Source organism: Polyodon spathula, chromosome 6 (genome assembly GCF_017654505.1).
Source record: "Polyodon spathula isolate WHYD16114869_AA chromosome 6, ASM1765450v1, whole genome shotgun sequence".
Taxonomy (NCBI): Eukaryota; Metazoa; Chordata; class Actinopteri; order Acipenseriformes; family Polyodontidae; genus Polyodon; species Polyodon spathula.
The window spans coordinates 24,038,302-24,060,263 of record NC_054539.1 but is presented as its reverse complement, the minus strand read 5'-3'; the positions used below and the strand labels follow the sequence as shown (position 1 = coordinate 24,060,263).

The 21,962-nt window shown below is 36.1% G+C and overlaps 1 protein-coding gene across 1 annotated transcript in view; it reads right to left on the bottom strand.

Moving 5' to 3' along the window:
- The window catches only part of sntg2 (syntrophin, gamma 2), a 129,799-nt gene extending 115,586 nt beyond the window's left edge, over window positions 1-14,213 (bottom strand). Inside the window, exon 1 of the mRNA XM_041251563.1 lies at window positions 14,145-14,213. Within this exon, the coding sequence (XP_041107497.1) occupies window positions 14,145-14,213 (69 nt within the window). The remainder of the gene's footprint in view (window positions 1-14,144) is intronic.
- Between the last annotated feature and the right edge of the window lie 7,749 nt (window positions 14,214-21,962).

Below are 21,962 nucleotides of genomic sequence, written 5' to 3'. Positions count from 1 at the left end.
GACACAGGAGCACTGCTATTTATAATATCCCAGCCGCACAGGAGCTCCCTTACTTTCAATAAGCAGTAAAATGGCTTATACTGTTGGAAGGAGTCAAGTGTAAGCCCTTCGTTTTCATTTATTCAAAATGTATTTTGATGCTGCAGTTATTTTATTATGTTTAAGAGTAAATGTAAAGTGTTTTGGGATGTACAAATCATTTCAGGCAACTCAGTGGCTCCATTCTGGTGACCTTTTGATCCTTTGACCATTTGACCCCGTAGGGGTCCAATTGTGCAGCACTCTGATCTGACTGCATAATGTATACAAATTTTGTGGTCATGTTGAATTCTAAATCATAAAACATACTGACCCCCTCACTAAAGAAAATATCCCCCTAAAGTTTTGGTAGGGGACCAATTTCAAATTTGCTTCTGAAAGCGGTCCAAAATGGCTCACAGTGCACAGTGCAAGGTCTGTACAAACCCAGATTAAGGGGGCCTAGACCCCCAGCCAAAAAGATTGGTTTTGCCCCAGGAGTTTGTCAAAACCCTTGGCCACTTTAATCCATGCTGTTGTGTACCACTCTTTAGAAAAGATAATCCTATTAGTACAGTTTCTGCTTGTAACTGTGTTAAGTAAACATCCCTATAGTTTGTTTGTACTGTTTGGCATGTACATGTGAAGGTTGATGAAATATATATCAACTGATGAGCACTGACGTGACTGAAATGTTTCAAATGTCATTATTTTTCATGTTTGTGTGTGGGGGGAGTGCAGGACCACTAGAGCTGATTAATATTGTACAGGTAACACAAACAGCACAGCTCAGTGAGACATCTGAAGTAGGTCAAAATTTATTAAACACAATACTTTATTATGTGTTCTATTAAGAATCTTACTGTGTCACTTATCAATATGCCTGTGCCATTTATAAACAATAATTCACATTCTTTACAGAATATGTCTTAGATTGCATACAAATTTTAAGGCATTTTAACCTTTAACAACAAAATAGTGGTTTGATGACTCTGCAGATATCGAGGGTGGGGGTTGGGCACAAACAGGCTTTATGTACTGGTAATATCCTTGCTGAAATAAGAGTTGAAATTCATAAGAACATAAGAAGAACACAAGAAAGTTTGCAAATGAGAGGAGACCATTCGGCCCATCTTGCTCGTTTGGTTGTTAGTAGCTTATTGATCCCAGAATCTCATCAAGCAGCTTCTTGAAGGATCCCAGGGTGTCAGCTGCAACAACATTACTGAGAAGTTGATTCCAGACCCTCATGATTCTCTGTATAAAAAAGTGCCTCCTATTTTCTGTTCTGAATGCCCCTTTGTCTAATCTCCATTTGTGACCCCAAGTCCTTGTTTCTTTTTTCAGGTCGAAAAAGTTCCTTGGGTCGACATTGTCAATACCTTTTAGAATTTTGAATGCTTGAATCAGATCGCCGCGTAGTCTTCTTTGTTCATGACTGAACAGATTCAATTATTTTAACCTGTCTGCATATGACATGCCTTTTAAGCCCAGAATAATTCTGGTCGCTCTTCTTTGCACTCTTTCTAGAGCAGCAATATCTTTTTTATAGCGAGGTGACCAGAACTGCATACAATATTCAAGATGAGGTCTTACTAGTGCATTGTACAGTTTTAACATTACTTCCCTTGATTTAAATTCAACACTTTTCACAATGTGTCTGAGCATCTTGTTAGCCTTTTTTATAGCTTCCCCACATTGTCTAGATGAAGACATTTCTGAGTCAACAAAAACTCCTAGGTCTTTTTCATAGATTCTTTCTCCAATTTCAGTATCTCCCATATGATATTTATAATGTACATTTTTTTATTTCCTGCGTGCAATACCTTACACTTTTCTCTATTAAATGTAATTTGCCATGTGTCTGCCCAGTTCTGAATCTTGTCTAGATCATTTTGAATGACCTTTGCTGCTGCAACAGTGTTTGCCATTCCACCTATTTCTGTGTCGTCTGCAAATTTAACAAGTTTGCTTACTATACCAGAATCTAAATCATTAATGTAGATTAGGAATAGCAGAGGACCTATTACTGATCCCTGTGGTACACCACTGGTTACAACACTCTGAGGTTTTTCCTCTAATAAGTACTTTCTGTTTTCTACATCTTAACCACTCCCTAATCCATGTACATGCATTTCCTTGAATCCCTACTGCGTTCAGTTTGAGAATTAATCTTTTGTGTGGGACTTTGTCAAAAGCTTTCTGGAAATCTAAATAAACCATGTCACATGCTTTGCAATGATCCATTATCGATGTTGCATCCTCAAAAAATCAAGCAAGTTAGTTAGACATGATCTCCCTTTCCTAAAACCATGTTGACTGTCTCCCAGGACCCTGTTACCATATAAGTAATTTTCCATTTTGGATCTTATTATAGTTTCCATAAGTTTGCATATAATAGAAGTCAGGCTTACTGATCTGTAGTTACCTGGTTCTGTTTTGTTTCCCTTTTTGTGGATCGGTATTACGTTTGCAATTTTCGGTACCACCCCTGTGTCAAGAGACTGCTGGATGATCTTGGTTAGCGGTTTGTAAATTACTCCTTTCATTTCTTTGAGTACAATTGGGAGGATCTCATCCGGCCCAGGGGATTTGTTTATTTTAAGAGCTCCTAGTCCCTTTAACACTTCTGCCTCGGTTATGCTAAAGTTATTTAAAACTGGATAGGAACTGAATGACACGTGGGAGATGTTGTCCGTATCTTCCTTTGTAAAAACTTGTGAAAAGTAATCATTTAATATATTTGCTATTTCTTTTTCTTCATCTACGATTTTTCCATTTGTATCTCTTAAACATTTAATCTCCTCTTTGAATGTTCTCTTGCTGTTGTAATATTGGAAAAACATTTTGGAATTGGTTTTAGCCCCCTTAGCAATGTTCATTTCTATTTCTCTCTTGGCCTTTCTAACTTCCTTTTTGACTTGCATTTGCAGTTCCGTGTACTCTTTCTTTGTACTTTCTTTTTGGTCCCTTTTTAATGCTCTGTAAAGTGCCTTTTTTCGCTGAATATTTTTTTTTTAATTGATCTATTAAACCGTTTTGGCAATTTAGTTTTATATTTAGATTTGTCTACGTTAGGGATGTAATTGTTTTGCGCCTCTAGTACTACATTTTTGAAGAACAACCATCCTTTTTCTGTGGATGTTTTCTCTATTTTACTCCAATCTACTTCTGTTCATCTCTGTTTCATACCTTCATAGTTTGCTTTTCTAAAATTGTAAACCTTAGCTTTAGTCATTACTTTTGGGGTTTTAAAAAACACTTGAAATGAGACCATGTTGTGGTCTGAGTTTGCTAGTGGTTCTCTGACCTCTGTTTTAGTTATTCTGTCTTCGTTATTTGAAAAGACTAAATCAAGGCATGCCTCCCCACAGAACGATTTATGAGTCTTTTCCCATGTGTGACAATCTCTTCAGTTCTGCAACCTTCACTACCAAATGTAAACTGCAATCCCAGTTACAAGCCTGTGACCTTAAACATAGATTCATAAGTGGAAATAGCTGCAGAATACCACCTGGTCCAAAAGATACACAAAAGATTTATACAATGCTAAAATAAAAATTGAAGAAGACAATCAACAATGAATAAGGCCAGAGGCAAATTCTTTTTTCAAGTCACATAGGATCTTGATTTTCTCAGTAAGGTAACTATTTTTTTTTTTCTACAATTTAAGTTTCCTTAAAACACAAGTTTTATTTGTTATTTAAAAATTTATATATTTTAAAACGCAATGCATACATTTAATAATAAAAAAAGGAAACTAAATATACCAGATCTGACATATACAACAACAATATTGCATTAGATAGCCATAAAACCAGGTCCTCTCAAACCATTGAATAAATATTAGGAAAGCAATATGATTACAAATATATAATTTAAAACATAACAAACGGGGACCCCCGAGTAGCTCATCCAGTTAAAGCGCTGCCGCTGGAAGAGTAGGATGACTCACACAACTTGGAAGGTGCTAGTTTGCGTAAAGGCTGTGCAAAGAGGCAAAACTTTGCTGGGGACCCCAAGAGGGGCGTCACATTGGCTCTGATACTCCTGGGTTGGCAGGTGGTAAACCGGCAGGAATTGCTTCTTCTCATCGCGCAACAGCGAACCATAATGGCCAGAAACCGAGAACATTCAGAGTGGATAAGAGTAAGGAATTCCAAAGGTTAGGGGAAAGGCAAGAGAATATCCCCTCACCCCTGATAGACATTTTAAACCTGGGGAATTGCAACAAACTTTCTGTGAGCATAGCGTATGGCCAGGGCAAAGGAGAACAGAATGATCTACAGTGTCAAAAGCAGCACTCAGATTTAACTAAACAAGAATTGATGGAGGTCCTGAGTCAGAAGCTGCCAATACATTGTTAACAACTCTGAAAGGGCTGTTTTAGTACTGTGCGCTAATTGAAAATCTGACAGACTTTTAGTGCAACTGACCATCATCAAGAAAGTTATGCAATTGGTTGGCTGCTACACGCTTTAGCCACAAATGGCAGGTTTGAAATTGGTCTATAGGTTTTCAGAACATCAGAATCAAGAGTTTTCTGATTAAAGGTTTCAAGGGGGCCATCTTAAAAGCTACAGGGACTTCCCTAGAAGGTAGGGATCAATTTATGATTTTAAGAATGGCAGGGACAATGTCAGAAGAAAAGCATATCAACATCTTAGCTGGAATGGGATCAAGAATACAGGTGGTGAAATTTATTTTAATGACTATCTGTCAAATCCTGGACAGAGATTGGATTAAATAACTCCATCTTAAAATCAGGTCAAATAGTTTCAGGAGACTTATCAACAGAAAAAGACGGACAGGAGACCAAGGTCCTAAAATGGAAGTAGGCTTGTTTCCAAAAAAAAGGCATTTGATTGTTTTACCAAGTCAGCTACAGTAGAAAATAAAGATCTAGTATTTCCTCAATTAAATTTGAATAGTAAGAGGACCAAGTGCTGTACAACAACTCCTTATAAATAGTCAAATAATTCTTCCAAATAGAAAGATGTACAAACAGCCTGAAGCATTCCACATACACTCCAATTGATGACACTGGGTTTTCATTGAGTGAAGCTTAGTTAACCCATGCAGAATTTGAAGTAAGACTTAATTGGTGCCAAAGAATTAATAGTACTAGATATTTAATGATATGTAGGACAAATTATAGATATATAAACTGTGCATATTGAGCTATATTTATCAAAATGGCAGGTCATAAAATGCTGTCTTATTAAATCTTGACCCATTAGAGTAATAAGTTAGCCTGGTTTATCCATGAGTTTCAGTTAATCATAATATGTCTGACACAAGAGTAAAATAAACAAACTCAATTTAAAAGCAAACATCAAGCTATGAGAGGACAATAATGGTAATGGGTGTTCCTAGTTGTGCAATCTGCAGCAAGACCCCTACTCCCACCTACTGTTTGAAATGCCATTGAGATTGATTTAAAGTAATATTGCAAATTAAGATTTCCTAAAGTGGATCATTTTTCATCTATTTAAAATCTAACCCCTACACTCAAGATAGTATGTGACTTACATTGTACCATCTCCAGAGAGGATGTCCCTGTGTGACATTACCGGAGGCCAGAATTGGACACTGCAGGTCTGAGGTGGTTGAGAAGTGACAAAACTCTAACCACATACTGTATACTGAATTGCACAAGTTTGTTCAGCCAGTCGTGTTAGGCAGCATCACTGACGTGCACTCACTTATAGTCAATCATACTGGTGCTATAAGGTCACTTCTAAAAGAACACATGCAGAGATAGAAGCAGTTGTAGCCTGACACATTGGGCGATGATATAGCCAAGCCCAATTTTAACCTAAAATAATTAGAAAACAATAACCCTCCAACCATGTCAACTTTAAAAGAGTTACAATATGTTATGGCATTACCACCACCAGGTAATGTGTTTGCAGGTTATTAGACTTGATTCAATATTCTATGTGTAGGAGGGTTGTATTCTAATGAAGTCTAGTACAAAAAACATATTTGACCCTTATGGTCTGATTTTAATGCTTTTAACTTTTGCTTAAAAATCCAAACCACAATTTTTCATATATACACAAGTGACATAACTAGCAAAAGAGATTTATACTTTGGAAATTGTACACTTTTTGGAGAATATGACTATGAAAAATTGGAGAATATGAAAAGTGATTTTATTTAAACCTTTTATTTTGGCCACCGTGCCTCTGTTTGTTTGTATGATCCCTTTTAAAAAGTGCGCAACAGTGCTGAAACTGCAAATTCTTGGCTCTAAGTCTCATTCTTGATGCTATCCTGCTACATATGGTGTCAATGGGATAGTGCCCCCTAGAGACTCGGAGCTCTTCAGACATCATATGTAGCAGGATAGCATCAAAAAATGAGACTTTGGTCAGGGAACTCAAGCAATAGATAAAATATTTACATATATTATATGTTCTTGGAGAACACATTTAACATATAATACATCTTTGGCCTCGCCTCAGGGAACCTGCCCATACATTTTTCTGCTGATAAGTGGAGGGTAGAAAAGCTATGGGCAGGGGGGCAGAGATGAACTACAACAGGACACCCCAATAGCCAGCAGAGATCGAAGTTTGGGGTCCACATGAACTGCAGGACCCCTCAACATGCAGCTAGATGCAGAAAGGGCAATTAGTACGATTAATACGATATTTTACATGCTTTAAATGTGCAGAATACGTGACGTGATTGAAGTTTAAGAACTCCGATGCAGGGGTCTGATAATGGATCAAGCAACTAGTTATGCTGGTGATTTCGCCATGCTGGAGGCATCCATGGTAACATAGACAACATTCTTTCTAGGATGTCCTTGATGGGAGAGTATCTGGGCACAGAATGCTGACAGAACTTCAAGACTCCTTGTGATGGTTGGTTTGGAAAATGAAAGTTTGAAGTGATCTTTAGATGACCTGAGGTGAAATTTGAATTCTGAATAGATTTTCTATTGGATCTGTTGAGATGGTTTGTTGATCTGGAGGAATAGTGAGTGAGGGACTGAGTGACGGACATCGAGCTTATCGGTCTTAGCACAGTAATTTAAAGAAGCAAGTAGAATGGAGTCTAAAGCAACTTTTGTAGAACACGTAGAAGCGTCTCTTTTTAACTTAAACTCAAGTACTCTTCCATTCTGGTAAGTTTACCTAGTCAGTGGCTAAAGAATAATGCGAGTGACAACATTGTACATGTGTCATTGTTCCATCAACAGTCCAAAGCACCTTTGACCATTGTTCCATAGTCCAATTTCTGTGTTCTTGTGCATATTTTAGCCTTTTAGTCTTGTTCCCCTTTCTTAACAATGGTATTCTTATGGCAACAAATCCTTTAAGTCCTGATTTCAAGAGTGACCTTCATACTTTTGATTTGATGGACAACGACACCTGTACCTTCAGTCAGTTATGTTGTCAATTCAAAACTTGCCTTCTTTCTATCCCTTAAGGATATTATCTTCAATCATCCTTTTTAGAGAGCTTTTTGGGGCTTCCAATTCTGGGTTTGTCAATTACAGATGATGTTTCTCTGTACTTGTTGATTATGCTTCAGATACCACACCTTGAAAATCGAGTGATGTGAGTTATTTCACTCAATGTTTTTTCTTATTTTTGCAAGTCAGGGTTGCTATAATAGTAGAAAACACTAGTGGAGGCTTTGAATAAATTATTGATGCTCATAATGCATCAGAGTAGAAAAATTGAACAAGACTTTTGCACAGAAGTGTATATACTTCTTAAAGTAGAGGAGAAATTAGGGGGAAGCACTGAAAAACAAAAAAAGAAACCTTAACAAATGTAGTAAAAGAAAGTCTGGTACTTTAAATTGTTTAGTGGATTGGGTTTTCATTGAAGTATATGATGAGACATTGTCAGACATGTTCTCCGCGGTTATTACTGTCAGGAAGCTGAACACGAGGTTGCTCACACTGTTCTTCTGGTAGCAGCCAGTGCCACATTGCATTGAAGTTTTCAGCACGCCGCTCACATATGTTGTGAAGCATGCAGCAAGTGAACACCATGATGGGCACAAACTTTGTGTTGCAGTCTATTCTTTTAATGCAGCATCGCCACCTCCCCTTTCAATGGCCAAATGCATTCTCCACCGTTGATCTGGCTCAATTAATTCTGTAGTTGAATGTTCATCAGAAAGTCGGCCCGTTTCCAAAAAAGTCTTTATGAACCACTCTTGAAGTGGGTATGCTGGATCGCCAATTATAAAATATTTGACACATTTGACAAAACTTTGACACATTTGGAAACAGTCCTTTTGTAATTTTTGTCCAAAGATCTGAGTTTCTCAACATTCTGGCATCATGGCCTCTGATGTGGCTGACTGATGTTAAAAACAAACCATTATCGTCCACTACACACTGCAAACCAATAGAATGCCATCCCTTCCTATTAAAATAGTCATCGTGGTACTCTGAAGGAGCAATGATTGGTATGTGACTTCCATAAATTGCTCCAACACATATTGGCACATCCCATCTGTAGTGGAAATAGTCTTTATAATTCTTCACCTGAAGGGTTAGTTATAAAATTTGGGATGTAAAATGTACACAATCGCTTTGCACACATCCTTAACACAATGATGGACAGTGGTTTTGCTGACACCAAAAAGGTGCCCTATGTCCTGTACTCAACATTTGTAGCTAGCTTCCACAGTGCAATAGATACATGCTTCTCAACTGGTACTGCTTTACACATTACAGTGTCGTTATGTTCCAGATTTGGTCGGAGTTCATTGCAGATGAAATTAAATGTTTGTTTTGACTCTGAAAAAATGATCATTAAAAATTCTTTGCCACCAATCAGACATTCTTGCTTTGGACCATATGCTTCTTTTTTTCCCCTATTGTCATCAAGCATATTAGCCACTGTTAAAAAATTGTAAATGTGATTACAACATGTTTAAGTTTCAAAATGAATTAAATAGATATTTTTTAATCAAGGTAATGTATGTTGTAAATGTATTATATTATATATATATATATATATATATATATATATATTATATATATATATATATAATATCATAATTATAAATGTATTAACTTACGAATATTGACATTAATGTAAGATGTTTATTCATATTGACGACTATGTTTCTCCAACAAAAAAACGGTGCACATTACAACTTAATATTTAAACATTTTAATATATGAAAAAAAAAAAACACAAATATGTTTTTAAAATAAGCATACTAAAATATGGTCCACTAGCCAACATGTGAGCCGATTAAGGCAACTGCAGACAAGTGTTGACAGGGAACAATTATTTAAAGGTTTTAACGTGTGATTTTTTTAAATATAGTATACTCCTGCACTTCTTATGTAAGTGTGCCCCCAGAAAACAGGCTATGGTAATGAGTTTAAGTAATTTGCTACTATAACTGTACAACTTTACAAGGACTGTAACTGTCCAACAATCTCAGTGGTTTAAAAAAAAAAAAAAACATACTTTATATCTCTTGATTCGCATCTGTCATAACCTTCTTATTAATACCTCTCTTGTCCTTCTCCTCCTTGCGCTCAATTGTAAAAAATAAAAATTGGTTTGGCTTTCGCCCTGTCACAATTCCCAAAAAGAGCAGGGAAAAAAAGAGCAGTCCAACAAAGCATTGTGATTATTGTTAGTTGATAAGAAACGGCCCAAAAAAAACTTTAAAAAAACAAACAAAAAAAAAACACTTTTTTTTTTACAAATGAATTTTATTCTGGCCTGCACAGTGAGCTTCACAAGGACATGACAAATGAGCCAGTATTGATTACATTGTGCCATTTCAAGGTTACATTCTTTGGAGAGTTGGTTAATCTCATTATAGAAATCTGCCCGCTGATATACATGAATAAAGTGGCAGCGGGATTCCAGGATGACAGCTTTCAATGAAGAGACCTGCTGTTCTCTAGATGGAATACCGTGGAAAACTATGATGTTCTGAAGTTCAAACAACAACTACCTTCCTGTCATTTTCTTTTCAGCAGCATTTTAAATAATAGGGCATGTGAACCTTATTATAACAGCATGTGGCATGTAGTGAGGGTTTACATTTTTTTCATGCTTTTTTTCTGAATTATGTGTGTGTGTGTGTCTGTGCATTGTGGTAGTTACAGCAGTGCAGATAAAATAGCAGCTTGGAGTTTTCTTTTGAATTATTCTTAACAAATATTTATTTCTACAGGCCTGAAATCAACATTATTAACAGCATGTTTTTTTTTTTTTTTTTTCTGTTGCTGTCTTCCATACGTTTACTCTCACTGACTTTTCCTGGGATAGCTAAACCATGCATTGGTGCCAGCTGCGTGTGTGTTTTGGTGCTTGAGCACGCCCAACATGTATTGATGTGAGTGCTGCTGATCACCCTGAGGATATGCAAAAAAATGTTACACTGGAAAAGAAACAGCACGCGAATATAAGCGGTACGTCACACTGCATGCACGCACCATAGCTTGTATGGAAGCTCCAGGGAGGGGTCAGTGTTTTCTGACTGTGAGGGAAATTAACTTATGGCTCAGTGATTGTTCATTTTGTTATTACTCTCCTCCCAAGACAAGTTGCCTGTGATCCAGAAGCCATACTATTCAATTTCCAATGAGGAGTGTTAATAGCTGTCTGAAGACCTTATTGTCACAGAAATCTGTTCTGTTTTTAAATGTAATCACAAACAGTTTTATGATATTACATTATAAATCTGCTCGGAAAAATCCTTCTCTGTGATTCGTTAGCTGCGTTCAGCCATACCTTAATCCCACACAACCTTTCAAATTCCTCTGCCACTAACCAGTCCAGATTCTACATTTTACATCTGTAAGTAAGCACTAACTTTAAAAAAAATGTCAGTCCCAGAATTAAATTTTTATCTTTGTTGTTTAATTTCCTAACCTGGACAAAGTACCCATAATTCAACTGTCTTTAAAAGAATCAACTCAAACTTGGACCTAAACAAAGATTTCTTCAGATGACAATATCTTTTTTTTTTAATATTTGACAAAGCTTTGGCTGGTCTAAATAACAGATTGGACAAAGAAAGCTTATATTTATTACCGAATGTTGAGAAATTTGTGATTGGGAAAGATTCAACGCGATATGATGCTGGACGTAAAACAAGCCTGCCTGCCTTGCTGCGGCATTAATACATTTTTAACATTTCTTACATTTCGTATTATGTTTCCTGAGTTATTCAAACTAATTTGACTAATCACAGCCTGCATAAATGAGTGTTCTTTCTGTGTATTATATCACCTAAAACATTCCTCCAGTCAACAATGACTCAAGCAACACTAAATAGCATTGCTGTGCTCCATATTCATTGAGTCTCAGAATCAGCAGTAATAAATAACTTAATTAGCAGAAGCACCTTGAGAAGGAACGAAGGTAAGAGAATTTATTTTTTTACTGTTAGATTTGGGGGGTGGCGGGTAGTGGAGCCTATGTTTTCCATTGCTCACTGAACAGTAAATTAGTTGTGACAATAAATCCCAAGCACTACAGCTTTGCAGTGTATGTGCTCTCCTTTGGCTTCTTTTTGTCGTAAATTGTAAATAAACGAGGAAGGATAGTTATGAACCACTTGTGTATATTACAAGACGATCTTTTACTGGGCAGACTAGGGCATCTTTTTCCTTGAGAGACACACAAGGACATTTTCTTAATTTTTGAAAGATAAATTAACTAGCATGCAAATATGTTTGATGCCTATGTTTAGAATAAAAAAATATATACTTTTTTGGATTAAATTTCATTTTACAATAAACATTATTACAATGTATACTCTTTCTAACCTTTTTTGAATAACCAATAATGGAAGTCCATTTTGTTCCCCAAAGTTAAATAATAATAATAATAATAATAATAATAATAATAAATAATAATAATAATAATAATAATAATAATAAACTATTAACACTGCTCTATGAAAAATATAAAAAAAACAGTAACTCAATTCAAACCTGCCAAACCAGTTCACCTACAGCATATCATTTTTGTTAAAATGATTTCCCTGTACAAGACATTAAACTTTTAATTAAGTTACAGTAGGGTTGTCTTTTTTGCAAAGTCAGTTAACTGAAAGAGTTAAACAGACCAGAAATCTACTGTAACAATTTGCAATAACATTATTTTATTTTAAATATACTCCATTTCGCCCATGGTTCTCATTGACTCATCTTGACTTTTTCTGTCTAAGTAGAGAGGCAATGTGTTAGTACAGTATATTCATTTTAACCCAATAATTAGTCTATATTCCTTATACTTGTACTTCTTCAGTTATTTTTCTAACAGTGATTCTAAATATTTCAGGAATTAATGGAAAACGTAACATAATGCAATGCCCAATTTTGAAAATTAATAGATAAGGTTTTCTACATGAATTGCTTGCTCAACATTGTTCATGCAGTACAGCAAGTGATGATCCTTTTACTAGGAGTATGATAAATGATGTACAAGTAAGCCTTTATCTGGGACTACTGGATCGCTATGCCCCAGCAGCTACGTGGTTGTGAATGACCTGCTGATGTACACAGGGATACTTTAGATGGTCCATCTACAAAACTAGTTTTTAATATATGTTTTACTCTGTATAGTGTTGTACTGTATGATTAAGTAATACACTGCAATAACTAAAGTTCAAATATAAATATACTGATAGTGTTACTAAATTCCTGGTCCCAGTGGAACTAAATTCTGGCATAGTCAAAATGTAAGTAACCCTTTGCCCTTGAGTATTCAAAGGTCTTTTTCCAGAGCCTGATAAGAAATAGGGATTTCGAGTTCTGTGAGTATATACAGACTGTACTCTAATAACTGCACAAAATTAACTGTCTGCTGAGTTGGGTTTAGTGCTCTGAAAATATTCTTCTTTACTTTAATGTCATTTACAGGCCTGGGAGGCAAACAGGTATTGGTTTTGTTTTAATTGTTAAATGGTTGTATAATTTAGCCAAAATATATAATGCTTATGAAAATATATATTTTCAAATGGAGCACAATTTCCCACTAAATGTGAAAGGTAACTGTTTGATTCTGATTTTAATAGTTCTGATTAATTTAACCATCAAGGATATTTTCAGGTACTCGCATCATATGCAGAGTGAATGAGACTGTGAATGGAACATGTCACAACCAATTCAATTCAGAAAAAAACTGTACTGTAATCATTAATGAATGACACAGGTTTAATTCATCTTAGGGAAAACTATTACTACAGTATTATAATTGTAAGAAGCAAACACATGAACTCCCAAAAAACTGAGACATTGATGATTTTAGCATGTCTAAAGCAATAGCCATTGCCTCACGACTGTTAGGTGTTCCAAGCCAAAGGTACTGGTGGCTGAAGAGGATGCTTTATACAGTGATGTTTGTGTGTTGTGGGTTCTGATGTAATTTTTAAAACAAGGTTCATGATTTGGAGGGCTGCTCCTATAGTATAATAGCCAAACTATACAGAACCTAATTGTCTGACATATTCCATGCAATTTATAATTTACATTAGTTATCAATCCAGTGGAGTTTTCTTCACTAATTGTCAGAGGCTTATACAGTACCTGTAGGAATACACATTCAATTTCCATTAAAAAGAAATGATAATGTGACTCATAATACTGATCACAAACATGTTTGGCTGATAGTAACATAATGAATATAAATGCAGGTTTATATTCAGTGCTGATAAGACGACTGCTATAACTGCAGTGTTCCAGAAGAAATCTAACAAAGTATAACAATGCCATGCCATTTCAAATCTATATAGACCAAGCAAGGTTTAAAATAACCATTTGTCAGAAGAATGTCAAGAAAGTCTCAGTGAATGTGTACAACTGTGTCAACTTTTACTCTGAATTATTGTTCAAATATAATACAGTCACACTAATTAGAAATACGTTCATCTGCCACCTTTTTTGTACTGTATGATTCTTTATAAAACAGACAAAAACAACTTTCTTTGATATAAAGTGTGCAATTTTTTTTTTTCTTTTTAAATACCATTAATAACCACAGCACACTATTCAATATAAATGAATTAACATGCATAGAAAGCATGGTAAAATATTCCACCTTCTGCTTTTTACATGCATATCCCACTTTGAGTACCAGTGCAAGAAAATTGAGATAAATGATTCTACTTGCCCAAGTTGGTACGAGAAGGCTGACAGGGCGCTCAAGCAGTTCTGGAGGGTGCTTCCCGGTAACGTTCATTTCCCATTCAGCTGAAGGCTTTGAACACTGAACTCAGAGGATCTGTTATCAGTCATTTATCCAAAGTGCCAGGCTAACGCAGGCAATAGAGGCGTCTTTCCCCAGATTGCAAGAGGCAGAGAGAGGGAGAGTGCTCAGAGACAGAAGAAATTTGATAGAATTGAACCCTGCTTGCCACCAGAACTTGACATAGGCTAGGTTTACACACAAGACAAATAACTACAGGACAGAGGTAGGGAAACCTAGAGATAAGAGTCCCACACTCTAGCCTGTAAGTTAATTTACTCCTCAGGGTACGTCTGTCAAGATTCGGTTTCTCCTACTGCTGCTGCCAGCCAGATGCATACTGTGCTCTGGATCTGAGCTGTGTGCTGTACAGCTCTCTCTGTATATAGTATGTTGCCTTCTCCACCTGCTGGTTTTTTAGTACTCCTCCTATTTGCTTTGTGATGCAATGTTTAGTGTTTTATGCATATCCTTGAAGCGAGAACGCTTTTAATTAATAAGGTTTGTGTGTTAAAAGATGAAATAATGAGTATGTCCTCGTACTAGCTAAATAATGATTGTAAAGAAATCACATTAAAACTCACTATTCACACATTATTTAGGTGTCTGAATAGAGTCCAGTCAAAGTCTACTACAATTTGGTTCTACTGTATCTTTTATATTTGATTACAAATGCAATGCATCTATTCCCAATGTAAGACATTTGTTTAATGCAGATTAGTCACATTATGCAGGCATGCAATTATGTCATTAATCAAACTCAGCAAATTTGCATTACCATTATAAGAGCAACACAGTCTTTTTATAAACAGAGTAAAAAATCCACGTGTGGACTGGATTAAACTGAAATGTAAATTAAGAAATCTGGATATATTAAGATGGCTTTAAAAAATCTGTCAGCAGTGCCACTGCATGTTAATTGTCCGCCTGTCTATAGTGTTATTGTGTTAGAGCAGAGGCTTTGCACGTGTGTCTGAGAGACAGAGAGAGTTGGGTGGCTGGTGGCCATCTTGGTGAAGGGGCACAGCCAAATGGATTTGATTGTTTAATTGAGTGATTGGAGAAGTGTGTAATGTGGCTAGGTGGTGATGTATTAATTGATTGATTGTCAATCAACCCCTGGCCACCTGGTATATAAATGACAAAATAAGTTTCTTTGTGGGAAAGAGTGGAGCATGGAGAGTCTGTACACCATGATAGGCAAAGCTTGAGTGTGTTTACTTTGAAGAAGAGTTTTGTTTAAACATGTATTTTGTTTGTGTGTTTTGTTTGATTTGTTATTAATAAAAGTGTGTGAAAGTGCTTAACTTGCACTTTCCATTTCTTGGTCTAATATTTTAAGGGTGCAGACCAGCCTTGACTGAAGGCTATACCACAGTCACATCAACGACTTCAAACATTACATATAAAAACCATAGATATATCTGCTTAAAATAATGAATAATAGAACATGTAAGGAAAGTGTACATGTAAAATAATGGCTGCAAATTCCTGTGATATTCAACTATAGGCCATTATGAATGTCTAGTCAATACAAAATAACAATTTTTTTTTTTTTTTTTTTTTTTTTTTTTTTTTAATTTAATTCAGATGTTACTCCTATGCAATATAAATTTACTGCCATTACTTTACAGTGTAGTCTTTATCTAGCACTATTGGATGACTACCACAAATATATTACCAATATATGTTATATTTTGTTTAACTTAACAAATTATGTTATGAATTTATCTTCTCTCGTCTATTTTACTCTAATTATGTTCCTGCACTTTCTGGATGTAAAATAAAAAGCCCAGGTCAGATTGTTTCCATCAATTACACTATCCACTATTAGCACATTAATGAAGAAGTCTGGAACAAATTATCATATTCATTAATGTTGAGACAGAAACTAATGGATTACTTGCATACACTGTTAAATAAATACAGCTTAACAATGGTGCTAACTTACTGTATTTCCCAAAAATGTGGTGAATAACCCACTTGTGGCATTCATTTAATGTTTTTTTTCTTTATTAATTACTTTCATTGGAAACTGATAAAAAAAAAAAAAAAAAAAAAAAAAAAAAAACCTTAGCTTGTGCAACACAAACATTTCAAAAGGCAAGCTTAATTTCAACACACATATCAGGCAAACATACATGTACTGTACTCCATCATCAGTTTTCTGATTCTCAAGATGTTGAACAGCTTAAAGTATCTATCTATCTATCTATCTATCTATACTTTAATTGAGTGACCAATTATTATTTGTATTTATTTTTCTCCAATGTGGTATGTCCAATTATGTTTTTTCTCCTCACCGTAGAAGTCCCCACACAGCACAGATGTTCTGAGGGCTTGTAAGCGTCCTCCAATCTCACAAGCCTAAAGCCAGAATCGCTTTTACGCAGAGCAATCCATAGCAGAGGTGGGTGGGCTACCTATCCCGGAGAATAGAGACCAGCCCTGCTCTGAATATGCTTAGTGTCTGGCCAGTAGGGTTCGCTGTTGCTAGATGAGGAGAAGCAATCTCTGTCGGTTTCCCATCCCCGTTGCCGGGACTGTCAGAGCCAAAACAAAGGAATGTGAACCGGGAACGGAGAGTAAAAGTTATCAATTGTTTTGCAAACCTAAAACAGACGAAGACCTAAATATCATTGCCAGCGCTTTTCGAGAAGTACGTAAGTGGCAGTAAGCTTGTTTGAACAGTGGTTAAAGCCAGGAATTAAATGCAAAAGCTGTGTTTAAATCTAACGTCTGTGTAATTGATGGAGATTTACTAAATGATGACGAAATTGCTGTTGTTCCTGAACCTGTCCAGAAGACATGCATGTGAAATAAAAATTAGAAGGGGGATGCTTACGAGGAAAATAATTTTGTGGTAAAATATGGCATAAAATTGTAGAAGGTAGATAGGAAGAAGATATGACTCCAAATAGTATACAGTCTTTACCCTAGAATGTAAGGTAAGTATTAAAAAATGTGGGTGGGAAAAAAATGAAATGTAGTTCTTGCTGTTTAAATGAGGAATGAAAAACTACATCACCTGTAGTCAAAAAGATTAAGCTGACAAATGGTTTTTGATTCAAAAACACTTTATATACAAGAAAGGTATACCTCCAATACAATCATATAAGCACGAGATTTAAACTGACTTCGGACAAGGCCTCAGTACAGCTCAGTGCATATGCTTGTATCAGAAAGCATGGATATCCATGGAGTCAATTCGAAAGAGATGAAAAGACTGACAACACTTTACCATTTTGGGTATTTATACCTTTGTAAACAACTGTTGACTCCACTCCCATTTGATTTACTTCTGGCCAATGATAGGGGTTTCCACTCTATCATTGCACATTCCCTCTGGGGGGGAAAGGGGGGGCTGCATAGCATGTTGTACCTAGCAGGGTGTATCCATCTTGTCTTTCAGTTCCCCTCCCCCATCTCACACTATCTCTACTAATCTCCTGCCTTTTGGCGTTTAGCTCAGACACCCATCTGTGACTTTGATTCGTGTTAGGCTATGCAAAACTGCAAGTAGCTGGTTTTGCCAAATGGTAAATGAAGGAACTCAAAACTTACACAATACTGTATAGAACCTTAATATAAAAGCACATTAAAGCAACTGAATTAGTAAGCACACTAAAACGACTATAAAAACACATTCACACAATTTGAACAATGACTAAAAAGAACTTAACTATAAAAGACACACATACAATGTAAAACTTACAATTAATAACATCATTAATACCTCATGCAGAAAGCCATCACTACACACCCATAGCTATCCAAGAACACTGATCAGTCAAACAGTTAAGCTAATGCACCTGCTTGTAATTTAACAAGCCAGGCAGGTATAAAAGGACAGATTTCAAAGACAGTAGCTGTCTGTGTGAAGGTAAGGACTTGTTAAAATATGTTAAAATACATTTTATTAAACCTGTGATTTGTGAATAATATATATATTTTAGTCAGTAAACTGCATTTGCGTTCTGACTGAAAGTTAGGGATCCTATTAAATGTAGTTAGCGCTCCAAAACAGGATCTAGGATTTATTTTTGTTTTGTATAGTTTGTCAAAGGAAGCCATGTTCCCATTGGAAAAGGGACACCGTGGAACAAATAAACATATTTAAACCCATCCCTGTTGTCGAGAGTGCTTTATCCACCAAAGACAGTGTTAGGATCCTAGAACTGTGTTCAAAGTTAACCTGTAAATAAAGAAGCTTTGTCACATCAATTATGTTAATTTATAATTGTACTACTTTTAGCAAACAATATGAAATGCTGAACTGGAATTGCAAGCCCTTTTCTAGGTGTTATGTTTGAAATGTGCAATACCATAATTAATGAATGGTTGAAATGATTGTTGTGTATTATTATTATTATTATTAACAATAATAATAATAACAATAATAACAATAACAGTAATAATAATAATCTATATATGTTTAAAGTGTCTTTCATGACACATCATCACAAAGCACTATACACAACACAACTAAAAAAAAAAAAAGACAATATGAAAAATATCAAACATTAAATCAAAAAAAAAAAAACAGGCCAGTTTAAACAAATAAGTTTTAAGGTGAGATTTAAGACACTCAACGATTTAGAGTTCCTAATTTCTTTGGGAAGGGCATTCCACAACCTAGGGACATAGGAACAGAAGACCCTAACACCCACAGTTCAGTATAGTCGTGGAGACACATAACAGTCTGACATCAGTGGACCGCAAATTGCGTCTAGTGGTATAAATAGACAAAATATCAGCTATGTAAGGGGGAGACATACCCTTCAAGGTCTTAGAAGTCAATAGCAAGATTTTAAAATCAATGTGAAACTTAACAGGAAGCCAGTGTAAGGATTCCAGAACAGGGGTAATATGATCACCAGATCGAGCGAGACCTAGTTTTTGAGTTTTTGAATTTTCTGTTGAGTTTTTCTGACTGTGGTTTCGTTGACTAATCGTAGTAGAAATATATCTATCTGCCCTGCACCCCCCTTCTGTTCAAAGCCCAACAGCCACTTTTAGTTAGGCAATTCATAGAATTAATTAATCAAAAGATCAAAGGGTGACATCACAGAAATGTTTTAATCACAGAAAATGAGCTTCAGATTGTCTCCAAATTGAAACCGACTGACAGAGTTGTCATTGTTGATCTGGCATTTAAATTGAGTTGCCCAAAAGGAGGGAATGGGAACTACACACATATCTACTTATTCAGAATATTAATATGTAAAACAGTACAAATACTGAATATGGTGAATTCCAGTTGTTGGGAGTGGATGATTTACATCCGTCAGGGAAACATTTTCGTAAGCTCAAGCGTGAAGTTTAATTTAATTGTAGTTTGCATCCTTCTTCAAAACTGAATTTCAATAATGTATATCATGATAGATCTGTAAAATGTGTTGTTTCATTGTCTCATCTTGATGATGCACGCCGAGTCCAAAAATGATTCAATATTCTGCTCCTTCTCCAGCCACAACAGATGAGGAAAGAGAAAACATAGCCGACATCTTGATAAAAAGCACAGTGGAGACAGACTTGGTAATAGTCAAAGAATTAAAGGTGGTACAGGCTTCGTTGCAGGCTAATTCACAGGTGGTGGCTGAAGACGTCACTGCCATAAAAACTAGGGTAGAAATTCAATTTCTGACCTGTGTTCAAAAATGGTAATGGCAGAGGACCACATATCAAGTATCGAAGACAAAATGGAGGCCATAGAAAATATGATCACAATGACAAACAGCAGAAAAGTCTATGGGATAAGTTTCAGAACGCAGACAACATATCAGGATTATCGGTGTACCTGAGAGAGCAGAGGAGGGAAATAAGAACACATCGGCCTTCATAGTCAAAATGTTAAAAGACATTTTCTACATGCAGGGGGAACCTGATATGGAAATACAGAGAGTGCATCACTCGCTAACATCAAGACCACAAGCAGGCAAAGACCACAACAGCTTTTTTCAAGATTTATGAGATTTCCCAATAAAGAAAAAATAATGCAGATGTCCAAGGAAAAGGTGAACTTGCAGTGGTGAGGACACAAGATCATGATCTTTCAGGATCTATCGAGAGAGCTTGCAGAGAAAAGGAGAAAGTCTGATGAAGTATTGAGGCTTTTCAGAGAAAGGAACTTTAACACGAGATTCGCCGCTGTTATGCTCACATCTAAAACAGCCACCAGCAGTCATTCTGACAGATACATTTTAAACAACATTAATATTAAAATGAAAGACAAACTATCTGATATAACTCAAAAGTTTTATTCAAGCATGTCACATCAAACATCTGCACAGCCGAAACACCGTATTTAAAAGAACAATTAAACATGAGTTAATTTTCTAACTAACCACATGTAAAACATGGCTTCTAAAAAATGAAAAACTATAATAAAATAAACATTTCAAAAGAAACTAGTGTGTAAACAGGTATATGTACATACAAAACTGTAAAAAACATTTTTTTTAAAGTAACATAAAAAAAGAAAATAACTCAATTCCCATTATGTAACGTGAATGTACGTTCGGGGAAACCTATCCACACAGAACGCTTCAACTTTTCCTGGGCATTTACCATATACTGCTCTTTCACATTGGGCACAAATATCAGAAGTTTTATTTTTATTGCATTTCACTACCTGGCATTGTTTTCTCTTAAGTGTGTCACTGGGTGCAGCACTGAATCCAGTTTTCTGATCGAAATGCTTCTGCCGAAGCTCTATGGCTAGCTTCAAGATGAAATCTTTCCTACTGATATTTTCTCTGGTGCATCCCTTGTACAGAATGAAGGAACTGATGACTGCAGGGTCCAGTACATTGTAAAATACAGCAACTGGCCACCGGCGAGAGCTAGCTTTCACTGAGTATTGACGTGCCATCTGGTCAAAAATGTCCACTCGGTACTTTGTGTCATTGTAGAAATCCACAGTCTCCAGTTTGTTCTTGTCAACAGTCCTGATGGCAACTGATGTATGAAGGGAGCTGAGAATAATTACGTTATTTCTCGGCTTGCACTTGTAAACAGTTAGAGTAGCACAGTGATTGTGTTTCAAAATTGTACTGGAGTACAGCTGTAGTTGCAGGTTTTGCGCAGATGGTGGAAGCTCTCTTCTTGTTTTGCTCACTGTTCCAAACAGGCTGTTTTTTTTTTCTTCAACTTTTGGCAATCATCATTTTGTATCCTATGTGCCTCTTCTACAGTACAGCATTGGATGTGGTGTAGCAGTCGCATATCGATCAACAAATGAAAAGCATCGAGTGCTACCGATGTTACGTTTTGCACACACTGCGGGACCTGAGATTTCAGTCAAAACATTTTGTGCTACCCATCTACCCACAGCGTCAACACCATGATTTGTAATTTCCCAAATAGTGCCATCCTTCCCAGTCTTCTGAATGCCTGTTCATACTGGTGATGTAGTTGGAGTCGCTGTCCTTGGTACTGTTGCAGGTGAAGCAGTTGGCATGGCTGGCAAGCCTGCAGCTCCTGCACGAGACAATACAGGCAATGTGGCTGGCACTGCAGAGGTAAGCTCAATGGGGGTAGAGATAACAAGAGGCTTGTATATAAAAATATAGAATATTGTAAGTTAAATTCAAAATAAAAACATGCATTGTAAAAGGCAATCAAAATTACTGCTTTGGCGGTTCTAGGTGGGCGGGACTACAACGTCATAATTTTTGCGACCCTGCCTTTTAAACTCCATCAGGAACAGTCATAAACAGACAACTACATAACTTTCAGACA